Source organism: Cetorhinus maximus, chromosome 13 (genome assembly GCF_964194155.1).
Source record: "Cetorhinus maximus chromosome 13, sCetMax3.hap1.1, whole genome shotgun sequence".
Lineage (NCBI taxonomy): Eukaryota > Metazoa > Chordata > Chondrichthyes > Lamniformes > Cetorhinidae > Cetorhinus > Cetorhinus maximus.
In genome coordinates, this window is record NC_135891.1 from 119504091 (window position 1) to 119527343 (window position 23253).

A 23253-nucleotide genomic window follows, 5' to 3' on the forward strand; every position below is an offset into this window, starting at 1 on the left:
TGACAGCCTCTAGTTTTGCTCTTTCCCACATCTTTTCTGTGCATGCTTCATCAAAACCTTCCATAAATGAAAACAATCTCCTCTTCACTTTCTCAGTAACACTAACACTCCTAATATCCCCTGTCTCCTCATTTACTACACTTCCTTGTCTCAGTTGTAAATTTGTCAACTTCAATAAATAAGATTGTGTTCTATTTAAATAAACGTAACAGGAGGCGGGGTTGATCATGATTGGCCTTCTGTCAACCAATTAAAATCTACTAAGTGAAAGTTACCCATTTGGCACTCCGCTTACTCTGAGTGACATTCCGAGTAGCCAATAGTTAGGCCTGAAACGAACCCCAAGATGCTTCTTATTAAGCGGGAGGCGAGCGGGCTGATGTTTGATTGACCGACGATATAACCTATGAGGAGACAGAGCTGTGTCCCATTGGATTAGATTGACATGTTATGTAGCCTACGAGGAGACAGGGGTGGGTCCCGATCTGTGTCAGTTTCGAGAGCTGTATCAGATTCAGTAGCTACTCCCGGGGCTCAAGATGCAACATTTTAGGGGCAATTTCTGGGTAAGTGGTGTTGCAGGGAGGGGAGGGAGGGGGGTAATGGATATGTACAGAGCTAGGTTGGGTCTGTAGCCACCTTGTGCAACCTACCTGAGCTGGGCAGCGGCTGCCGCGCACGTTGGCAAAGCGAGTGTGTAACAGCGAACCCTGCAGTAGGTGAGCACGGGAACCGTCTGCACCCCCACGGATATACTGTAACCCGCTTTGATGTTCAACTCGACGCCGCGTGTTCGTCCGGAATGAAGGGACAGGGACCGAATGTCGCTTATTTCATGGTTGTAAATAATGCATATTTCGAATTTCTTAATGCTGTGTGTCTCTGTCTGTGTGTGTGTGTCTGTGTGTGTGTGTCTGTGTGTTGCTGGGTAATTGGAGCTGTTTGAGTAATATCTGCAGTCGATACTGTTACTAATAGTGAAGCATTTTTTAATTTCAAGATGAAATATTTGGCAACGTCAGTTGCATCTTTTCTTCATTATTCGAGGAAAGGGATGGGGAAGGGGCAGCCTTTTTGGGGAATAGCTGTTGGAGGGAGGTGGGGGGGGGGGAGGGTAGAGCACCCTTGGGTGCAGTGACTGTTTTGCGTGAGAAGCGGAGGCTGGTGGATACAGTTACCTTGTACCACACGCTCGGAAACTGGGATAATGGGTCGGCTTGAATTGCTGACAATAAGTAATTAGTAAGCAATAAGCAATATAGTAATTATGTGGGTTTCATTTGACCCTACCTGATTATAGGCTTATATTCCGTCGGTTAAGGGGTGATCTAATTGAGGTGTTTAAGGTGATTTAAAGGATTTGATAGGGATCCTCGCGGGGAATGGGGGGAGAGCGGGAGAGGGGTGTGAATCCAGGACAAGGGGGCAGAACCTTAAATTTGGGGCCAGGCCGCTCAGGGGGTCATGTCCGGAAGCGTTTCTTCACACAGCGGAGTGGAAATCTGGAACGCTCTCCCCCAGAAAGCTGTTGAGGCTGGGGCTAAGCTGAAAATGTCAGAACTGAGATTTGATAGATTGTTGTTGGGTCAGGGGAGGGAGAGTTATGGGGACAGGGTAGCTACATAAAGTGAAGATCCAAACCAGCCATGCTATGGTGGAATGGGGGAACAGGCTGAAGGGGCTGAATGGCCTCTTCCTGTTTCTATGTTCAGCGTGGCAGGTAGCTTATTCCTTAAACTGAACTGATATTTTCATGTCTCTTGGACTCTTTTTAAGTTCTGGTGCTGGGACAGTTGACCTGATCGATGCAGCCTGTATGGGAAGGAGACAGGTCAGCCACTTTGAGAACAGGCTCCCAGGAACCTCAGTTGCCCGTCTTGGCCTCTACATCCATGTTGCATGGCTGTTCCATACTACACTTGTATTTTAGGTCATGTTAACTGGCACTTTCCCATTTTCCAGCTCATAAATCTGGAGTTTGCGCCCCCTCCCCCAACAACGCTCCTTCAACCTAACCCAGCTCCTCCACTGTGCATGATCCAGGCAGACACTCCAGTGCAGTTCAGAGGAAGAGCTGCACAGTCAAAGGTGCCGTATTTTGGATAAGATGTTAAACTGAGGCGCCGTCTGCCCTCTTGGGTGGTAGTAAAAGATTCAATGGGCTACTATTTTGGAGAAGAGCAGGAGAGTTCTCCCTGGTGTCCTGGCCAATATTCATCCCTCAATCAACATCACAAAAACAGATTATCTGGTCATTATCACATTGCTATGTGTGGGAGCTTGCTGTGCACAAAATAGCTGCTGCTTCTCTATTACAAGTGTTACATTTCAAAAAGTACTTCATTGACTGCAAATTACTTTGGGACATTCTGAGGCCATGAAAGGCACTATATAAATACAAGTCTTTCATTTTTCTTGCTGTTTCTATAGAGAGAACAGAAATCAGTTAAAACCGCACCCCCTGCCCCCCATCGCAGCGAGTAACGATTGGCTTCAGTGCCACGAGGGGGAAATCAGACATGGTTTGTCTTCACCCCCCTTGGCGGCATTCCATAGGGATCGTTCCCTCCGGGACACCCTGGTCCACTCCTCCATCACCCCCTACTCCTCAACCCCCACCTATGGCACCTCCCCATGCCCACGCGGAAGATGCAACACCTGCCCCTTCACTTCCTCTCTCCTCGCCGTCCAAGGGCCCAAACACTCCTTTCAAGTGAAGCAGCATTTCACTTGCATTTCCCCTAACTTAGTCTACTGCATTCGTTACTCCCAATGCGGTCTCCTCTACATTGGAGAGACCAAACGCAAACTGGGCGACCGCTTTGCAGAACACCTGCGGTCTGTCCACAAGAAAGACCCAAACCTCCCTGTCGCTTGCCATTTTAACACTCCACCCTGTTCTCTTGCTCACATGTCTGTCCTTGGCTTGCTGCATTGTTCCAGTGAAGCCCAATGTAAACTGGAGGAACAGCACCTCATCTTCCGACTAGGCACTTTACAGCCTTCCGGGCTGAATATTGAATTCAACAACTTTAGATCTTAAACTCCCCCTCCCCCCATTCCCACCCCGTTTCTTCCCCCTCCCTTTTTTTTTCAATAATTTATATAGATTCTTCTTTTCCCACCTATTTCCATTATTTTTAAATCTACAACTAATACTTTGTTAGTCTTTCCACCCCACCCCCACTAGAGCTGTACCTTGAGTATCCTGCCATCCATTCTTAATTAGCACTTTTCTTAGATAATATCACCACCTTCAACACCTCTTTGATCCTTTTGTCTGTGACATCTTTTGATTATCTGCTCCTATCACTGCTTGCTTATCCCTACAACCACCCCACCCTCAACTTCTCTCTCCCCCTGCCCCCCACCTTAGACCAGCTTATATTTCACCCCTCTCCTAACTATACTTCAGTTCTGCCGAAGGGTCATGAGGACTCGAAACGTCAACTGTTTTCTTCTCCACCGATGCTGCCAGACCTGCTGAGTTTTTCCAGGTAATTCTGTTTTTGTTTTGGATTTCCAGCATCCGCAGTAGCTTTTAGCTTTTTGTTTTTATCTCTATGGTTTGTGTTCATTCTGTTCACCTGTGATGTCCTCTGTAGTAGGATAGTCTTTTATTGCTCAGTGCCTGGGATAATTGCAACAACAATTTATATAGCACCTTTTAATGTAGAAAAAATGCCCCCAGGTGCTTGACAGAAATGTCAAAGGACAAAAAGTATAAACTAAATGATATAATTTTAAAGGGGGTGCATGAACTGAGACACATGGGGGTGTTAGGCCAAGTTGATAAATCTGTTATTTTCTAAAGTAAAATATGTGGGATCCTGAGACTCATAAATAGAGGTGTGGAGTATAAAAAGCAGGAAGTTATTCTAAACCTTTATAAAACACTGGCTAGGTCTCATCCTGAATGTTGTGTTCAATTCTGGGCAAAGATGTCAAGATCTTGGAGAGGGCGCAGAAGAGATTTGCTAGAATGGTACTGGGGTGAGGGAATCCGGTTAATGCGGAGAGATTGGAGAAACTGGGATTGTTCTCTTTAGAGCAGGGAAGATTAAGGGGAGATTTAATTGAAGCGTTCAAAATTGAATGGTTTTGATAAAGTAAATAGTAAAACTTTCTAGTGGCAGGAGAGTCAGTTACCAGAGGACACAGATTTAGTGATTGGTAAAAGAAGCAGAGGGGGGAGATGATGAGAATATGTTTACGCAGAGATTGTTTTGGTCTGGCATGCACTCTGAAAGGACAGTAGAAGCGAATTGTACAAATCCTTTAAAAGGGGAAAATTTGCAGAGTGATGGGGAAAGAGCGGGGGAGTGGGGTTAATTAGACAGCTCTTTCAAAGAGCCAGCACAGATATGATGGGCCAAATTCTGTGAAAATTGGATACTGAGCAAAGAAAGAGATCGTAGGAGAGACAACCAAAAGCCTGGTCTAAGAAGTCTGTTTTCAGGAGCATCTCGGAGGTGGGGAGATTTTCAGAGGGTGAATTCCTGGAGCTCAACACATAAGTACAATGCTTGTATTCTCTAGTGACTATAATAAGGTTAAAGATTTCTTTAAGGACCGTGCATGGTTATTGATAGCATGGTTGTGGGACAGACAGAATGGCAATGTAGGGGATAAATGGGAGGGTCACCAGGTTGCATTCTTGTCTTGAAGTCTAGATGGAGATTATAAGTGACCAAAGGTTGGCAAGAGGTGGGTAACATCATGTGGGTCCTTCAATTGAAAGATGAGAAGGGGAGTTGTGGTGGGATGTCATTGCTTGGGTCTTATTCAGTGAGATGGCTTATTACCCTGTGTTTTAACAGCTGCCCAATGGTTCTTCACCCAAATGGCCATTCAGTGAAAGTCTAGTCAATCAGAATTGGTGCACTATATCCCCATTCAATGACTATATAAACCCACTCTAGCACAAAAGAATGATCAACAGCAGGAAAAAAATGACTTGAATTTCTTTCGTGCTTTTCATGACCTTAAGACATCCCGACATGCTTTATGGCCAATGAAGGATTTTTTGAGTCGCTGTTGTAATGTGGGAAACCTGACAGTTAATTTGTGCACAGCAAGATTTCACAAACAGCAATGTGAAAATGGCTCAATAATCCGTCTGAGATGTTGGTTGAGGGATAAATGTTGGCCCAAGACAGTGGGGAGAACTCCCCTGCTCTTCTTAAAATAACGGTGGTGGGATTTTTTACTGCACCTTAGAGAATGAAATAAATGCACCTCAGGCATTTTTGAACAGCCTTGGAGGGGGCGTAGTGTAGACTCACCAGAATGATACCAGAGATTAAAGGGTTAAATCATGAGGACAGTTTGTGTTAACTTGCTTTGTATTCCTTCCATGTTTAGAAGGTTCAGGGATGATCTGATTGAGGTGACTAAAATGATAAAAGGGATCCAACAGAGAAACTATCTCCTCTGGTTGGGGGTAGCCCGGAGCAAGGGGCAGAACCTTAAAATTTGAGCCAGGGCATCCAGGGGTGGTGTCGTAAAGCACTTGTTCACAAAGGGGAGTGGAAATCTGGAAAACTCTCCCTCAAAGGGTGATGGTCAGTTGAAAATTTCAAAACTGATAATAGATTTTTGTTGTTTAAGGGGATTAAGGATTACAGAACCAAGGCGAGTGAGGAGATGGAGCTAAAATAAATGTATTAGCCATAAACTGAGAGTTGTGAAACAAGCTGAAGGGACTGAATGGCCTCATGTTCTGAGATCGCTAATGGGCTAAATGTCAGGGGATGGATTGGGAATGGTCTCCAAGCTGGTGACTATCCACTCCCCCCCCCCCCCCCCCCCCGCACCCCCCACCCCACAGCCTAGTGACCTGAAAAGACATGTTTTTGCAAGGCTCCTGTCACTGCAGTGATCATTTGAATGTTTGTGTGTTCACATCTCCAGGCATGAAACAAACAGGTATGTAATTAATAAGATGGAAATTGCAACACTGGGAAATAACTAATCTGGAGCTGCAGTATTTAAGGAGCTGTGAATGACTTCAGCCACAACTCCCTGTATACTCGCCCTTATTTCCTTAAATATTCTTTGATATATTCAGCAGGATCCCATTCCCCTAGGAATATGCAAAGCTAGGTTACCAGCTTCTGGAAACAGAAAACTGGTCTTTTAAGCAGAGAATTGTTGTAGTGTGATCACTTCCCTCTTGTTCTCTGGGTCTCTATCTTATATTTTAATTTTATTTCTTTGCCAATTTGCTCCCATTTTCTTCCCTCCACCCACAAGCTCTCAAACGTCACTCTTCACGTGTGACCATAGAAACTTAGAAAGAACTGCATTTCTGCAGTGCCTTTCACCGCCTTAGGACTTCCCAACCAGCTTTACAGCCAGTGAAATACTTTCCTAAGATTTAGTCACTGTTGTGATGTAGGAAACACGGCAGCCAATTTGTGTACAGCAAGATCCCACAGACAGCAATGTGTAAGACAGTCCATCCCCAGGCTCCTATATGATAGATAATTTGTTCTTTTTTACTGATGTTATTCGTGGGATAAACTTTGACCCAGAGCACCAGGGAGAACTCCCCAGCACCTCTTTAAATAGTAGCCATGAGATCTTTTGCATCCACCTGAGGGGGAAGATGGGACCTCAGTTTAACATCTGTTTTTTTTATTCATTCACGGGATGTGGGCTTCACTGGCTGGGCCAGCATTTATTGCCCATCCCTAGTTGCCCTCGAGAAGGTGATTGTGAGCTGCCTCTTTGAACTGCTGCAGTCCCTGTGGTGTAGGTCCACCCACAGTGCTGTTAGGGATGGAGTTCCAGGATTTTGACCCAGCGACAGTGAAGGAACGGCGATATATTTCCAAGTCAGGATGGTGAGTGACTTGGAGGGGAACTTCCAGTTGGTGATATTTCCATCTATCTGCTGCCCTTGTCCTTCTAGATGGTAGTGGTTGTGGGTTTGGAAGGTGCTGTTGAAGGTGTCTTGGTGAATTCTTGCAGTGCATCTTGTAGAGGATACACACTGCGACCACTGTGCATCAGTGGTGAAGGGAGTGAATGTTTGTGGATGTGGTGCCAATCAAGCGGGCTGCTTTGTCCTGGATGGCTTTGTCAAGCTTCTTGAGTGTTGTGGGAGCTGCACTCATCCAGGCAAGTGGGTAGTATTCCATCACACTCCTGACTTGTGCCTTGCAAATGGTGGACAGGCTTTGGGGAGTCAGGAGTGAGTTACTCTTCACATGATTCCTAGCCCTTGACCTGCTCTTGTAGCCACAGTATTTATATGGCTAGTCCAGTTTAGTTTCTGGTCAATGGTAACCCCCCAGGATATTGATAGTGGGGGATTCAGTGATGGTAATGCTGTTGAATATCAGGGGGCAATGGTTGGATTCTTGCTTGTGGGAGATGGTCATTGCCTGACACTTGGGTGGCATGAATGTTACTTGCCACTTGTGTCAGCCCAAGCCTGGATATTGTCCAGGTCTTGCTGCATTTGGGCATGGATTGCTTCAGCACAGTCCCTCAAACAATGCAGCACTCCCTCAATATTACACGAGGAATGTTGGCTTAGACTTTGCACTCAAGTCTCTGAAGTGAGACTTGTATGCATGACCTTCTGACTCTGAGGCAAGAGTGCTACTCACTAAGCCAGGTTAGTTTTGGGTACAAGGGGAGAGGGAGGAGAGGTGAATTGAAGGAACAGTCAAATTTGAACCAGGGGTGTAGGTAGGATTTTTTGGGGAGGGTTCAGATGAATTTTTGCCAAAACAAATAGCACAACAGCAAAAGATCATTTTTGTTTTCAAAAAGGCATTCACAGTAAGGGTTGAGAAAGGAGGGTTTGCATTTATATAGCATCCTTCATGATCTTGCAATTTGGAAGGAAATTAAGAGAAGTGCAAGAATTATAGAGTACTCATAATGAGGGACTTTAATTATCTGAATATAGATTGGGATAGTAGTCGTGTAAATGGCAGAGAGGGGCAACAATTCCTAGAGTGTGCTCAGGGGAATTTTTTACAGTGATATGTTTCCAGTCCAGTGAAAGAGGAGGCAATGCTAGTGCTGGTTCTTGGGAATAAGGTGGACCCAGTGGATCAAGTGTCAGTAGGAGAACATTTAGGCAACAATAATCATTGCATCATAAAGTTTAGGTTGGCTATGGTGAAGGACAAGGAGCAATCCAGAGTAAGAATAATTCACTGGAGTAAAACCAATGGGTTGTGAATGGATCTGACCCAGATCAATGGGAATCAACCATTAGCAGGCAAATTGACAAAGGGCTGTTTTTAAAGAAGAGAGAGTTCAAGTACAGTTAATGTTTATTCCCACGAAGGAGAAAGGCAGGGCAAACAAAATCAAAGCCCCCCGGAAGATCAAAATAGATAGAGATTAAGATGGAGCCGAGAAAGTGTGCTTAATAACAGGCGTCAGGCGGGTAACACAGTTGAGAACCAGGCCGAATGTAGAAGGTTCAGAGGGGACCTGAAAAGCAGATAAGAGAAGCAAAAACAAAATGAGGAGAGACTGGCAGCTAACAATAAAGGGAATTCAAAAGTCTTCTAGAGGCATGTAAATAGTAAAAGGGTGGTAGAAGGAGTAGGACCAAAAGGGGGATTTACACATGGAGGCAGGCAGCATGGCTGAGGTATGAAATGAATACTTTGTATCTGTCTTTACCAAGGAAGAAGATGCTTCCCAGGTTATGGTGAAAGAGGAGATAGTCAAAGGGTTTAAAACTGATCAGGAGGTGGTATTGGATAGGCTGTCTGTTTTTGGAGTTGATAAAGCAAAAGGACTGGGTGAGATGCATCCAAGGATACTGAGGAAAGTGAGAGTGGAAATTGTGGAGGCACTGGCCATAATTTTTCAGTCTTCCTTAGACTCACGGGTGGTGCCAGAGGATTGGAGAATTGCAAACGTTGCACCCTCGTTCAAAAATAGTGTGTAAAGATAAGCCCAACAACTTCTAGAAATGATAATTATGGACAAAATTAATAGCCATTTGGGCAAATGTGGATTAATTAAGGAAAGCACGCATGAAATTGTTAAGGGTTTGACTAACCTGCTTGTATTTTTTCATGAGGAAGCAGAAAGTGTTGATGAAGGTAATGCTATTGATGTGGCGCACATGGACTTCCAAAATGCATTTGATAAAGTGCCACACAACAGACTTGTGAACAAAGTTAGAGTTCATGGAATAAGAGGGACAGTAGCAACATGGATACAAACCTGGCTGAGTGAACAAGAAACAGAGTAGTGGTGAATTTGTCGGACTGGAGGAAGGTTTGTAGTCGAGTTCCCCAGGGGTTGCTGTTACGACCCCTGTTCTTCCTGATATATGTTAGTGGCCTTTACCTTGGGGTAAAGGGCACAATTTCAAAATTTGCAGGTGATACAAAACTTGAAATATTGTGAATGGTGAGGAGGATAGTGTATAACATCAAAAGGATGAGGACAGGTTGGTGGAATGGGTGGCCAAGTGGCAGATGAAATTGAATGTAGAGACACAATATTAAAAAGTACAATTCTGTAGTGAGTGCAGGAGCAGAGGGACCTGGGTACATGTGTGCATAAGCCATTGAAGATGGCAGGACATGTAGAGAGGGCGATAAATAAAGAATACTGTGTCCTAGGCTTTATTAATAGGGACATAGAGTACAAGAGCAAGGTTATCTAAACCAGTATTAAACACTGATTTGGACTCAACTGGAGTATGGCATCCAGTTCCCAAACACCACGTTTTAGGAAGGATGTGAAGGCATTAGAGACACTGCAGAAAAAAATCAAGAGAAGGCTCCAGGGATGAAGAACTTCAGTTACATAGAAAAATTGGAGAATTTGGGACTGTTCTCCTTGGAGAAGAGATGGTTGAGAGGAGACATAATTAATGTGTTCAAAATCAAGAGGGGTCTGGACAGATTAGATCAGGAGAAACTGTTCCCATTAGTGGAAGGATCAAGAACCCGAGGGAACTGATTTAAGGTAATTGGCAAAAGAAGCAACGGCGACATGAGAAACTTCTTCACTGAGCGAGTGGTTAGGATCTGCCTGAGTGTGGCGGAGGCAAGGCCAATTGAGGCTTTGGAAAGGGAATTGGATCGTTGCTGGAAAAGGGAAAAAATGCAGGGCTACTGGAAACAGGCAGGAGAGTGACATGAGATGAATTGCTCCTGCAGAGGGCCAGCACAGATGTGATGGGCTGAACGGCCTCCCCTGTGCTGTAACTATTCTATGATTCTGTGTCTCAAGTCTTTTAGAGCCTATGAAGTCCTTTTAAAGCGTTGTAACAGGTGTAATGTAGTAAACATTTCATGTAAAAACACGATAATTTCTATTAAAGTGATGAAAGGTGTCATCAACAGTGCTATCAAGCAGCACTTGCTTAGCAATAGCCTGCTCACTGATACTCAGTTTGGGCTCTGCCAGGGTCACTCAGCTCCTGACCTCATTACAGCCTTGGTTCAAACATGGACGAAAGAGCTGAACTCCAGAGATGAGGTTAGAGTGACTGTCCTTGACATCAATGCAGTAGTCGACCGAGTGTGGCATCATGGAGCCCTAGAAAAACTGGAGTCAATGAGAATCAGGGGGAAAACTCCCTGCTGGTTGGAGTCATGCCTAGCACAAAGGAAGATGGTTGTGGCTTTGGAGGTCAGTCATCTCAGCTCCAGGACATCACTGCAGGAGTTCCTCAGGGTAGTGTCCTAGGCCCAACCATCTTCAACTGCTTCACCAATGACCTTCCTTCCATCGTAAGGTCAGAAATAGAGATGTTTGTGCAATGTTCAGCACCTTTCGCGACTCCTCAGATACTGAAGCAGTCCATGTCCAAATGCAGCAAGACCTGGACAATATTCAGGCTCGGGCTGACAAGCGGCAAGTAACATTCATGCCAAACAAGTGCCAGGCAATGACCATCTCCAACAAGAGAGAATCTAACTATCACCCTTGACATTCAATGGCATTACCATCACTGCATCCCCCACTATCGACATCCTTGGGGTTCCCATTGACCATAAACTGAACTGGACCAGCCCGTATAAATACTGTGGCTACAAGTGCAGGTCAAAGGCTAGGAATCCTGCAGCGAATAACTCTTCTCCTCACTCCCCAAAGCCTGTCCACCATCTACAAGGCACAATTCAGGAATGTGATGGAATACTCCCCACTTGCCTGGATGAGCGCAGCTCCAACAACACTCAAGAAGCTCGACACCATCCAGGACAAAGCAGCCTGCTTGATTGGCACCACATTCACAAACATTCACTCCCTCCATCACCGGCGCACGGTAGTAGCAGTGTGTACCATCTACAAGATGCACGGCAGGAATTCACCAAGGCTCCTTAGACAGCACCTTCCAAACCTATGATCTCTTCCACCTCGAAGGACAAGGGCAGCAGACACATGGGAACACCACCACCTGGAAGTTCCCCTCCAAGTCACTCACGATCCTGACTTGGAAATATATTGCTGTTCTTTCACAGTTGCTGGGTCAAAATCCTGGAACTCACTCCCTAACAGCACTGTGGATGTACCTACACCACAGGGACTGCAGCGGTTCAAGAAGGCAGCTCACCACCACCAGCTTCTCGAGGGCAATTAGGGGTGGGCAATAAATGCTGGCCCAGCCAGCGATGCCCACATCCCATGAACGAATAAAAAAAGAATTAATCTAAAAATTCTACAAAAGCAAATTAAAAGAAAAGGTAGTCTTAGTTTGACAAAAGCTCTCGAGCAGCAGTTACAAGCACTGATTATTTGTTGCTCATCTGTCAATAACTTCACCACTCAATACAATATCCCAGCAAACATTTGGAATCATAAGCTCAACTAATGGGTTTTGATTGGTGGAATTGTGAAACTGACCCTCGGTGTTCCATTGACTGATTTGAGGCTTGTGCTTTTGAAACGAAGAGTGGTCTGATTTTTAAAAAAAGAACCTAGCTTTACTCTGTATTTAACCCCGTACTGTACCTGTCCTGGGAGTGTTTGATGGGGACAGTGTAGAGGGAGCTTTACTCTGTATTTAATCCCGTGCTGTACCTGTCCTGGGAGTGTTTGATGGGGACAGTGTAGAGGGAGCTTTACTCTGTATCTAACCCCATGCTGTACCTGTCCTGGGAGTGTTTGATGGGGACAGTGTAGAGGGAGCTTTACTCTGTATCTAACCCTGTGCTGTACCTGTCCTGGGTGTGTTTGATGGGGACAGTGTAGAGGAAAACCTTACCCCCTGTAACTGTGGGAGTGCTTCCACATTTTAACTAAATATTCTTAATCTTCTACAAAAGTGAAAAGGAAACTGTTGAATTTCACTAATAATTGTTGAAAATCAGAGGTTTCTCAGCTGTTGCCGCAGTGTTTAAATGGGTGTGGGCAGGGGGGGTTTGAGGTTGTTGTGAGATGGTTGGTTGGGGGGGTGTGGTAATTGAGTGCTTCCTCTGCCTTCATGTCCTAGTTCAGAGCAAACCAGCTGATGTGGTCATCTGCCAGTCTGGCTGATGCTGCTGCCTCATTTGATACCAACTGAGTCTCCCACCTGGCAGCAGATGCCCTTATTGCCGCTGTGATACTTGAGCCCTAAACCTCTCTGCTCCCCCCCCACCCCCACCACCTCCACAATCCCCAACCCCTCTCTCCTCCTTTCAGATGCTTCTTAATGTTTCATAGTGTAAAATGTGCTATATAAATGTAAGCTGTAAGTTATTATGATGTCTTGGAACGCTGTCAACCGGGCCTGTGAGGGAAGTAAAGTGGAACAAGACCTTTCTATTTGCTAAATACACTCCATGACAGCGACTCACATTGATATCATGTCTTGAACGTGGTAAATACCCCAAAACATTTCAGGGGAGCAGTTATCAAAAAAAAAGGAAATTGACACTGAACCGCGCAAGGAGATATTGGGACAAGTGACCAAAAATTTGGCTGCTGAGGTAGGTTTTAAGGAGCATCTTAAAGGAGTGGGGGGAGACAGGTGAAGAGGTTCAGGGAGGGAATACCAGAGCTTAGGGCCCAGGCAGCTGAATGCACAGTTGCCAATGATGGAGTGGTTAAAATCAGGGATGCTCAAGAAGAGGAGGAGCACAGAGATCTAAAGGCTATAGGACTGGAGGAGGTTAGATAGATAGAGAGAAGGGCAAAGGACTGAAGGTCCATTAAGAATAATTGAAGTAAGTATTGGGAGACATGAGAATAGAAAAGCAGAGGAGCATGCCCAGCAAAAGTTTCTTTTCTCTTTCTAAACATAGGAAGTGTAGGAGGCCATTCAGCCCCTTGAGCCTGTAGCACCATTCAGTTAGCTCATGGCTGATCTGTAGCTCAACTCCATTTATCACCTTTGCTCCTCACCCAACAGAAACTGATTCATTAATGTTCTTTTAAGGAAGGGACCCTGCTGTCCTCACCCAGATGTGCCACATGTTCGAGAAGTCAAATGTTTTTAGCATTACCCAGGCAGGGTACCCTGATTCGTTTGGGCAGGAAAGATATGGTGAGAGAGTACAAAATAAAGGGAGAGCCTCTGATGGAGGTGCAGGAACAGAGGGACCTCAGTGTATACGTACATAAGCCATTGAAGATGACAGCATGTTGAGAGAGCAGTTAATCAAGCATATCGTATCCTAGGCTTTATTAACAGGGGCATTAGGTACAAGAGTAAGGAGGTCATGTTTAACTTGTATAAGACATTATTTAAGCCTCATCTGGAGTACTGCGTCCCGTTCTGGGCACCATACTTGAGGAAGGGTGTGAAGGCATTAGAGAAAGTACAGAGGAGATTCACCAAGGATGATTCCCGGGGATGAAGAACTGTAGCTATGAGGATAGATTGGAGAGGTTGGGACTGTTTTCCTTGGAGAAAAGAAGGCTGAGAGAGGACTTGATGGAGGTGTACAAGATCCTGAGGGGTATGGAGAGGGTAAATAGTGAGAAACTGTTCCCACGCAAGAGGACATCAAGAACTAGAGGGCACAGATTCAAAATAATTGGTAAAAGGAGTAAACGTGATGTGAGGAAAAGTTTTTTGGAGTCTGGAACAAACTTCCTGAAAGGGTGGTGGCAGCAGGTTCAATCGAGATATTCAAAAGGGAATTGGATTGCTACCTGGAAAAGAGAGAATGTGCAAGATTACGGGGATAAGGCAGAGGAGAGGGACGAGGTGGAATGCTCTTTGACAGTCAGTGCAGATGTGATGGGCTGAATGGCCTCCTGCACTGTAAAGATTCTGTGATACTGTCCTTTAAGCAGCTTACTTAATGGGCACCTCCCTGTCCAGGGGATTGAAGTTTTCCCTAAGTCAGTTCTGCTGGCCTGTGTAGATGGAGGCTGTATCTTTCTGACAAGAATCACCTGGGAAGAACAAGATTGGAGGGGGGAACCCGTACCCCACCCGGGTACTGCAAACTCCTGGTCTAGCCAGCTGCTCTGGCAATGCTGTTTATAGTGGGTAGAAATTAGGCACTCCTGTTTCTCACAACAGAGTGAAGTGGGGGGGAAAGAAAGATACAGGACATCCAAAGTGCTTCACAGCCAATAAAATAGTTTTGAAGTGTAGTGACTGTTGAAATGGAGGGAGCACAGCAGCCAATTTGTGCACAGCAAGATTCCACCAACAGCAGCATGATAATGACTGGGTAATCTGTTTGGTGATAATGGTTGAGGAATTAATATTAACCCACAAGACCAGGCTCCCCTGGTTGTCTTCAATGTCCAACTGAGAAAGCAGACTTGGCCTCGGTTTAACATCTCATCTGAAGACAGCACCTCTGACAGTGCAGCACTCCTTTGGCACTCCACTGAAGTGTCAGCCTGGATTTTTGCTCAAGTCCTGGAGTGGGACTTGAATCCACAACCTTCTGACTCGAGGCAGCAGGTGCCATCAACTGAGCCAAGCTGACACTTGTATGATGGTAGATCTACTCCCAGATACTCCAGCTGTGGTGAGATTGGGTCCTCCCAGCTATGGGTCTTTGCAAACTATTTCTCCAGGCTAGTGCAGAAGGAGCTGAATCAATCCAGTCCTGTGAGAGATCCAGAGGTCTTGGAGGTGCCCCATTGTTTCTGTAGGAGTTTTGTTCCCTGCCCAAGCATTGGAACATTCTGTCTGTTTAAAATCCCCTACTGAGAATCCCAGAGGTTAAAATAGTGACATGTAGGTTGGTCTGAGAAATGGTGTGTTGGGAAGATGAGGAAAGAGGGCAGAGACAGAAAGAGAGAAAGATGCACAGAAGCTGAGATGGACCAGAGATAAACAGCCACTTGTTCTGCACCTGTTCCTTTTGGATTGGTTACAACTCTCGCTCTGCTTCAACTTTACAAATCTGATCCGTGATCATTCATCCCTGCCAAACAGTCACTTCTGACATCATCAAATATTGTCCTTTATTGGCAAAATTACCATAATAGTTAACCATTTCCTTCCCGGTGAATGAATAGTGACTCTGTACAGTTAATGCTGGAAATGGACGTTCTGAGCAAGCTGGAGCTGCGATTCTATTCCCCAATCAGTATCTAGCGCACAGCAAGATGCAAAGGGCTTGCACTAACTCATTCCCTGCACTTGGTGAGAGATTGGACAAGCTGTGATGTCGAGCTGTGTTCTCTTGTTTTCCTTTTCAGCCCTGCAAGTGTTTAAAATATTCCCCTGCACCCATGCCATTGACTGACCAACTGCTGGACACTGGTTAGTGTGTGGACATGGAATGAGGACCGGAATGAGCTCAATTGTGAAGCCCCTCATGGCCAACTGTGCTGCCACACTACCTGTTCAAGCCCATCAATGTAAAGATTGGCATTTGGTCAAAATATTGATGGCAGTTCAGATTTCCTCAAACCTGTGCCCCTGGTGTAGAGAAGTGCAAATTGATACATTTTGGTAGGAAGAATGAGGAGAGACAATATAAAATAAAGGGTACAGTTCTAAAGAGGGTTCAGGGGAAAGAGTGACCTGGGGGTATATGTACACAAATCATTGAAGGTGGCAGGGCAGGTTGAGAAAGCGGTTGATAAGGTGTACGGGATCCTGGGCTTTATAAATAGAGTTATAGAGTATAAAAGCAAAGAAGTTATATGAAGTTTTTATAAAACACTGGTTTGGCCTCAACTGGAGTATTGCGTCCAATTCTGGGGCACCACACTTTAGGAAGGATGTGAAGGCTTTAGAGAGGGTGCAGAAAAGATTCACGCAAATAGTTCCAGGGGCGAGGAACTTCAATTATGAGGATAGATTGGGACTGTTTTCCTTAGAGAAAAGAAGGTTGAGAGGAGATTTGATTGAGGTATTCAAAATCATGAGGGTTCTGGGCAGAGTAGGGGGGGAGAAGCTGTTCCCTTTGGGGGAAGGATCAAGAACCACTGATCTTAGGTGATTGGCAACACAACCAGAGGCAACATGAGGAAAAGTTTTTATGCAGCCGGTGGTTAGGATCTGGAACACACTGCCTTAGAGTGTGGTGGAGGCAACATCAATTGTGGTTTTCAAAAGGGAATTGGATAATTATCTGAAGAGAAGATTTGCAGGACCACAGAAAAGGTGAGGTGAGGGGGAGTGTTGGGTAGGGGGACATGCAAGTGGGACTAGCTGGGTTGCTTTTGCGGAGAACCAGCTCGGGCAAGATGGACTGAATGGCTGCCGCCTTGTGCTGTAGCCATTCAGTTTCTAGTGGGATTCAGTGGCCTGAGGAAAGGAGAGAGCTGATTTGGAGAATGAGGAAAGTGTCAAAGCTTGTAGCCACAGGGGAGTGTGAGGAAGTGCTCGAGTTTTCTGAGTGTTCCAGGGAGATTTTGGGGGAGGGCCCTTTAATGCTGGGTGCTGCCTGTGAGCTCGGAGTTTGAGTGGGTTTGCTTTGCTCTCCTGTGATGAGGTTCTCCCCATGGTGAGCAGAGAGCTGCTTCGTGTTTCACTGGCTCGCCTTGCATCCACTGGGATAATACCAGTCGCTAGGCAACTCAGCTGCCTGGCAACCAGGCCTGGTAGAATAGCTGTGTTGTGTCGGAGTGTGCCAGTTGCCCCCTCCCCCCTCCGCCCACCCCTCGCCCCACTGTCACTGCAGCCACTGTTCATGGGGCACAATGGAGGGCCTGTGTCAGGAGCTGCAGCTCCCCCCCACACCGCACACCACCACCCCCCCTCCACCCCCCGAGCCCCACACCGGTCGCCTCCTTAAAGAAAGAGGATTCCTTTTTTAGAATTCAGTTCCTTCAGGGTTGTGCCGAAACGATGAGCTGTTGTCGGAATTTTCCTGATTCCAGTCTTTGTCCTCCTCGCTCCAGCTGTGACGGAGGTGCTTTCTTCAGATCAGATGCTAAACCGAGGCCCTGCCTGTCCACTCATCGCTTCAAGTGGACGTTAAAGGGTCAGCCATTTAGGACTGAGATGAGGAGAAATTTCTTCACTCAAAGGGCTGTGAATCTTTGGAATTCTCTACCGCAGAGAGCTGTGGATGCTCCACCGTTGAGTATATTCAAGACCGAGGTTGTTTAGATTTTTGGATACTAATGGAATGAGGGGGTATGGGATGGTAGATCAACCGTGATCTTGAATGGTGGAGCAGGCTTGAAGGGCTGAATCGCTGTTAGCATCTCCTATTGCTGATGTCCTTGTAACTGATTGGAAGAATGCCAGAGGTGTTCTCTCATTGTCCTAACCAACATTTCAGCATTTGACAACACCAACAGTGGCAGTTTGTGGGACCTTGCTGTTAGGTTAAAGAGATTTACTGTGTAACAATACTCTGCAAAAATATGTGAAAGGAAAGTGTGTGTTTCTATACTGCCCTTCACAACCTCAGGACATCCAAGAGCACATTACAATGAAGAACATTTTGAAGTGTAGTCACTGTTGAAATGTAAGAAACACAGCAGCCAATTTGTACAAGGCAAGATCCCACAAACTGCGATGTGATAAATGATCAGGTCATCTTGACTCTTTTGTTGTTGTGATGTTGGTTGAGAGCGAAATATTCAGCAGGACTTTGGGGAGAATTCCCCTGCTGTTTGGAATAGTGCCCTTGGGAGCTTTTACCCCAACCAGAAAGGGTAGACGGTTCTTAGTTTAATATCTCATCCAAACAATGGCACCTCCGACAGTGCAGGACTCCCTCAGTACTGCACCAGGATGTTTGAGTTTCTGGAGTGGGGCTCAAACCCACAACCTTCTGACTCGGGCGAGACTGCTACCCACCAAGTCACAGCTCGGTGATGATTGGGAATTTCTGTGCAAGATCTTTATTTCTTTCAGGTGGGTGATGTTCACTCTCCTTTGCAATTTCCACCCCCACTCACCCCTTTGCACACTGGTTGGATGGAGTAAGGCTACGAGAGCAGATACCCTCTCTGCCTCTGATTGAATTGGATGGTGGAGAAGATTATCCAACCAGTATCTTTAAGGGAGGAGGAAGTTCTGCTATCACAATAAATGTTTGGAAAAGTCCATGAGGCAAAATGCTGGAGTCATTCAAGGTCTACATGCGTACTATAGTGGCAGAGTTAGGGTACTTGAGGAATGGGCTTCAACGGGAGGGTTAGAGCACTGGAGGGATGGGCATCAGACGCAGCTATTCTGCCCCTACCTTTGCCATTGTGAAGTTCTGCTTAGTGGGGATATGAGTTGGGAATTGCCATACAGGCATTTATTGGCAAAACACTGCACTGAAAGAGTATTGGAGTCTAATATTGGACTCCCAAAATAAAATGTGACCCTTTGGAAAGACTCTCTTAGTTTGGAGTTGGATTCAGCTCAATGAGTTTGATTGGACTGACACTGATCTGACCTTGTTTCTTTGCCTTTTTCATTCTACTGGACTAGAGATGGTGTTGCCAGTTTGGCACAATAAGAACCAGAAGGTTCCAGTCCATGACTCAACTATACCAGGCTGCTGGGAGGGCCACTGCACTGGACCTCCGTGTCGCTGGGACAGGACTCCTATCCTGCTCAGTGTCCCCCAGCCCCCAAAAATGGTGCTTCCTGACCCAGATTGCAAACAGCCCAATGTCTGTGTTTGGGGAAAGTGGGATTTAGTTTCCAAGACCGAACAAGTCCCTAAGGAACTTGTCCACTTTGAAGTTTCTTTCCTCTTAGTTAATTATGTGAACCTGTGACTGGGTAACGTGTCCATTGATGCACAATACAAGCCGGGACAGATTGTCATTACCATAGATGGTGTATGTTTCACTAAGGCTTTTGTGCCTTTGTCAAGGGAAGGCAAGGGGATTGTATAATTTCTTAGTTCAGTGCTTCGAATGGGCTGTTTGGAGAGGATGGGGGCAGTTCCCTCATGGGCTTGGGTTGTGTGCAGGTTTTGTGATGTATGTGGGCTCTGATCTGGAAGTGACACTTTCCCCTCTGTCAGGAAGCAGCTTTTGGTTGTGAGTTTCTAAGTGAATCCAGTTTTGTGTTTCTGCTTCATTAAATGTTGATGCTAGTGGATTGTGTGGCAGCCGTAGTTTGGACTGAGAGGGATTCGGTTTACAAGCTCTGATTAATTGATGGGGAATAAAATTGAAATTGATCGAGAGACTGGCAATGTTAGAGTCAAAATCGATCCCAGTTTCACATCCCATGTAACGACCCAGCCCATTCCTCTAGACCCACCTCTCGAATCATATCCCATCCCTCTGTTCCCCCAACTCCCCCATCTCATTGTGTGTTAACAGCAGGCTTGTGTCACTGGAAGATGGTGTGGAGACCAAGGATGTGGGTGTCGCTGGCTAGGCCAGCATTTATTGCCCATCCCTAATTGCGCTTGAGAAGGTGGTGGTGAGCTGCCTTCTTGAACCGCTGCAGTCCATGTGGTGTAGGTACGCCCACAGTGCTGTTAGGGAGGGAGTTCCAGGATTTTGACCCAGTGACAGTGAAGAAACAGTGATATATTTCCAAGTCAGGATGGTGAGTGGCTTGGAGGGGAACTTCCAGGTGGTGGTGTTCCCATGTGTCTGCTGCCCTTGTCCTTCTACATGGTAGTGGTCGTGGGTTTGGAAGGTGCTGTTGAAGGAACCTTGGTGAGTTGCTGCAGGTGCATCTTGTAGATGATACACACTGCTGCCACTGTGCGTCGTTGGTGGAGGGAGGTTTTAAGATGGCAGATGGGGTGTCGATCACACAGGTTGGGACCAGAAAGAGAAGTTGTTGAATGGGTCAGTAGGATAATTAGTGGAGGTATTTGATAGGGGACATGTGGACAACACAGGATGGTAGGGGAAGGTGGGACTTAAAGGGAAGTCAGGGAGGCATAGGAACAGGAGGAGGCCATTCAGCTCCTGCAACCTGTTCCACCATTCAGTGAGATCATGGCTAACCTAGATATTAACTCCATTTATCCACCTTAACCATAACCCTTAATCCCCTTACCCAACAAAATCTATCAGTCTCAGTCTTAAACTCTAGTCGATCCAAGACTCAACGGCATTTTGGGGGAGTTCCAGATTTCCACTTTGTATGAAGAAGTGCTTCTTGACATCACCCTTGAACGGCCTGGCTCTTGCTTTAGGATTATGCTCCCTTGTGCCGGACTGCCTGACCAAAAGAAATAGTTTCTTTCTCTATACCATATCAATTCCTTTGATCGTCTTAAACGCCTCAGATTGATCACCCCTTAGTGTTCAATACTCAAGGGAATGCAAGACTATCTGTGTAACCTGATCTCATAAGTTAACCCTTTTCTCCCCAGTAATCCTTTTTTCCTCAGTAAACTTAGCCTGAGTGTGAATTGTCACTGCTGTCTTGTTAAATAATGGTTTCAGTATCCCTAATGTGGAAAATGCTTCTAATCACTGACCAGAGGATGGAGGGAAAAGATTAAGGAATTGTGGAACAATCAATAGATGATGGCCTATCATCTGTTCTTGATGCTCTCCCACTTCTCTCCCCACACTGCCTTCTACTGGTATTGGGAAAGCTTTTAGCTTGCAAACAAGAAATTCCTGGTGACACAATCTCTGTTTGATGCACTGTTTGTGTGAATGTGTCTACCAATCCAAACTGAGGATACAATCCACCAGGCCAGCAGGGATAAAAGAAAATCTTGAGACAAGAGTACAAATTCCTCAAGGTTTGGTGCTGGAACCACTGCTTGAGGTGAATTTGCATCAATGGCCTTGATTCAGAAACTCAATACAAAGTGGTCAAATTTGTGGACAATATCAAATTAGGACACTGTGAAATCAGAGGTGGCAGTTCAGTAATTATACAATCCTGGACAAACTTGTGTAAATAGGTAGAATAATATCTGATGGAATCAAACACACAGTAAAAGGCACTGCTTGTGGGAGGGAGACATAGAATGCGCACACCTCCATGACTGGTGTTGAAAAGGTCCCTGTAAAAACCTGAAGCTGGACATGTCCAATTAACATAGAACATTAACAACAAAATCAATATAATCTGGATCTCCTGTTACAACAGGAGAGTACAAACTCTGCTCAAACTGGACACTATTCTGGTCCGAATCACCTTGAAGGTTATGTCCAGTTCTGATCTCTCATTTCTGGTGACATGTTCAAATGCTGGAGTTGGTGCAGAGAAGGGCCATGAGACTGATGTTAAGAGTCTGTGTTGAGTTATGTCACCGACAGGCGCGTAGTACCAAATTTTGAGTGCAGGAACTCTAAGAAAATGTGTTGGCCATATCATTTCTAAATCTACTGTTGCATTGTTTTCCTATGTATTAATAGTCTTTCATTAGAATTTCACTATGCAACAGTTTAATTATTTAATTCAAGCCTATTAAAACATGAATTACAGAAAACTTTACTTACTTCTGACTGGGGGATGGCATATAGAGGGGCCACTGCTTTTCTTGATTTACATTTATAACTTAGGCTTGGGTGTACAGGGCACAATTTCAAAATCTAAGATGATGCAAGATTGGAAGTATTGCACACTTCACAGTGGATAATGATGGACTTCAAGAGGATATAGCCAGGCTGGTGGAATGGGAAGATGACAGGTGAAATTTCATGTAGAGAAGTGTGAAGTGATACATTTTGATCAGAAGAACGAGGAGAGGTGACATGAAATAAAGGGTACAATTCTAAAGGAAATGCAGGAGCAGAGGGACCTGGATGTATATGTGCATAAATTATTGAAAGTAGCAGGGCAGATTGAGAAAGCAGTTAATAAACTGTACTAAATCCTGGATTTATAAATAGGGGCACAGGGTACAAAAGCAAGTAAGTTATGAAACATTGGTGCAGCCTCAACAGGAAGGATGTGAAGGTTTTAGAGAGGGTGCAGAAAAGATTTACAAGAAAGGTTCTGAGGGTGATGTGAATAGATTGGCGAAGCTGGGGCTGTTCTCTTTGGAGAAGAGAAGGCTGAGAGGAGATTGTTAGATGTGCTCAAAATCATGAGGGGTCTGGATAGAGTAAATGGGGAGAAACTGTCCCCATCGGCAGAAGGTCGAGAACCCTAAGGTGATTAACAAAAGAACCAGAGACGACATGAGGACAAACTTCCTTATGCAACAAGTGGTTTGGATCTGGAATGCACTGCCCGAGCCTGTGGTGGAGTCAGGTTCAGTTGCAGTTTTCAAAAGGGAACTGGTTAATTATCTGAAGAGAGAAGGTTTTACATGGGCTACAGGGAAAAGGCGGAGGAGTGGGACTAGCTAAGTTGCTGTTGCAGAGATACTGACACAGACAACGTGCTGAATGGCCTCCTTTGGTGCTGTAACCATTCTATTATTCTAGTATAGTTGCATTCAAGTAACTCGATAAACACACAAGGAAGAAAGAAGCTGAAGGTTACCCTGATGGTGTGATCAAGAAGGTTGGGGGGTGGGGTGGGGAAGGCTTTTGTGGAACATAAACCCCATCAAAAATGAGGCTGGCCTGTTTCTGTGCTTTAAATTCCATGTAAAGCTGCCAGCAGGGAATACAAACACTACACTGCGTTTCACATCCTCAGGCTATCACAGCCAAGGAATTAATGTGCTGTAGGAAAATGCAGCAGGGTTTTTGGGGATATTGATATTGCTTTAGATCCCAGGAATCTTGAGCTTCAAAGATCCTGAAATGCCTGTTTCTGAGAGAGCTGTGTGCAGGGAGTTGTAAGGTCTGTATTATTTTAGTCAGGGAGCTGTACAGGAAGGTTACTGCTGTGGCTGCTGCTGTACATTGACTCAGGGACTTTCAGCAGCAGCATGAGGCCCAGGACTCTGGGCCTGGCCTTCCCTCCGCCACCTCTTAACCTCCCCGGACTCCAGATTTATAGCCACACTGCGAGCTCGGACATTCCAGTCAACTCTTACCGTCCGGCCTGAACTCAAACTCCAGGAATTC

General features: G+C 45.5%; 1 protein-coding gene across 1 annotated transcript in view; it reads left to right on the forward strand.

Annotated features, from left to right (window-relative positions):
- Nucleotides 1-766: 766 nt before the first annotated feature.
- Nucleotides 767-23253, forward strand: part of LOC144689086 (F-BAR domain only protein 2-like) — a 57746-nt gene continuing 35259 nt past the window's right edge. The window contains exon 1 of the mRNA XM_078556237.1: nucleotides 767-838. Within this exon, the coding sequence (XP_078412363.1) occupies nucleotides 803-838 (36 nt within the window). The 5' untranslated portion in view covers nucleotides 767-802. The remainder of the gene's footprint in view (nucleotides 839-23253) is intronic.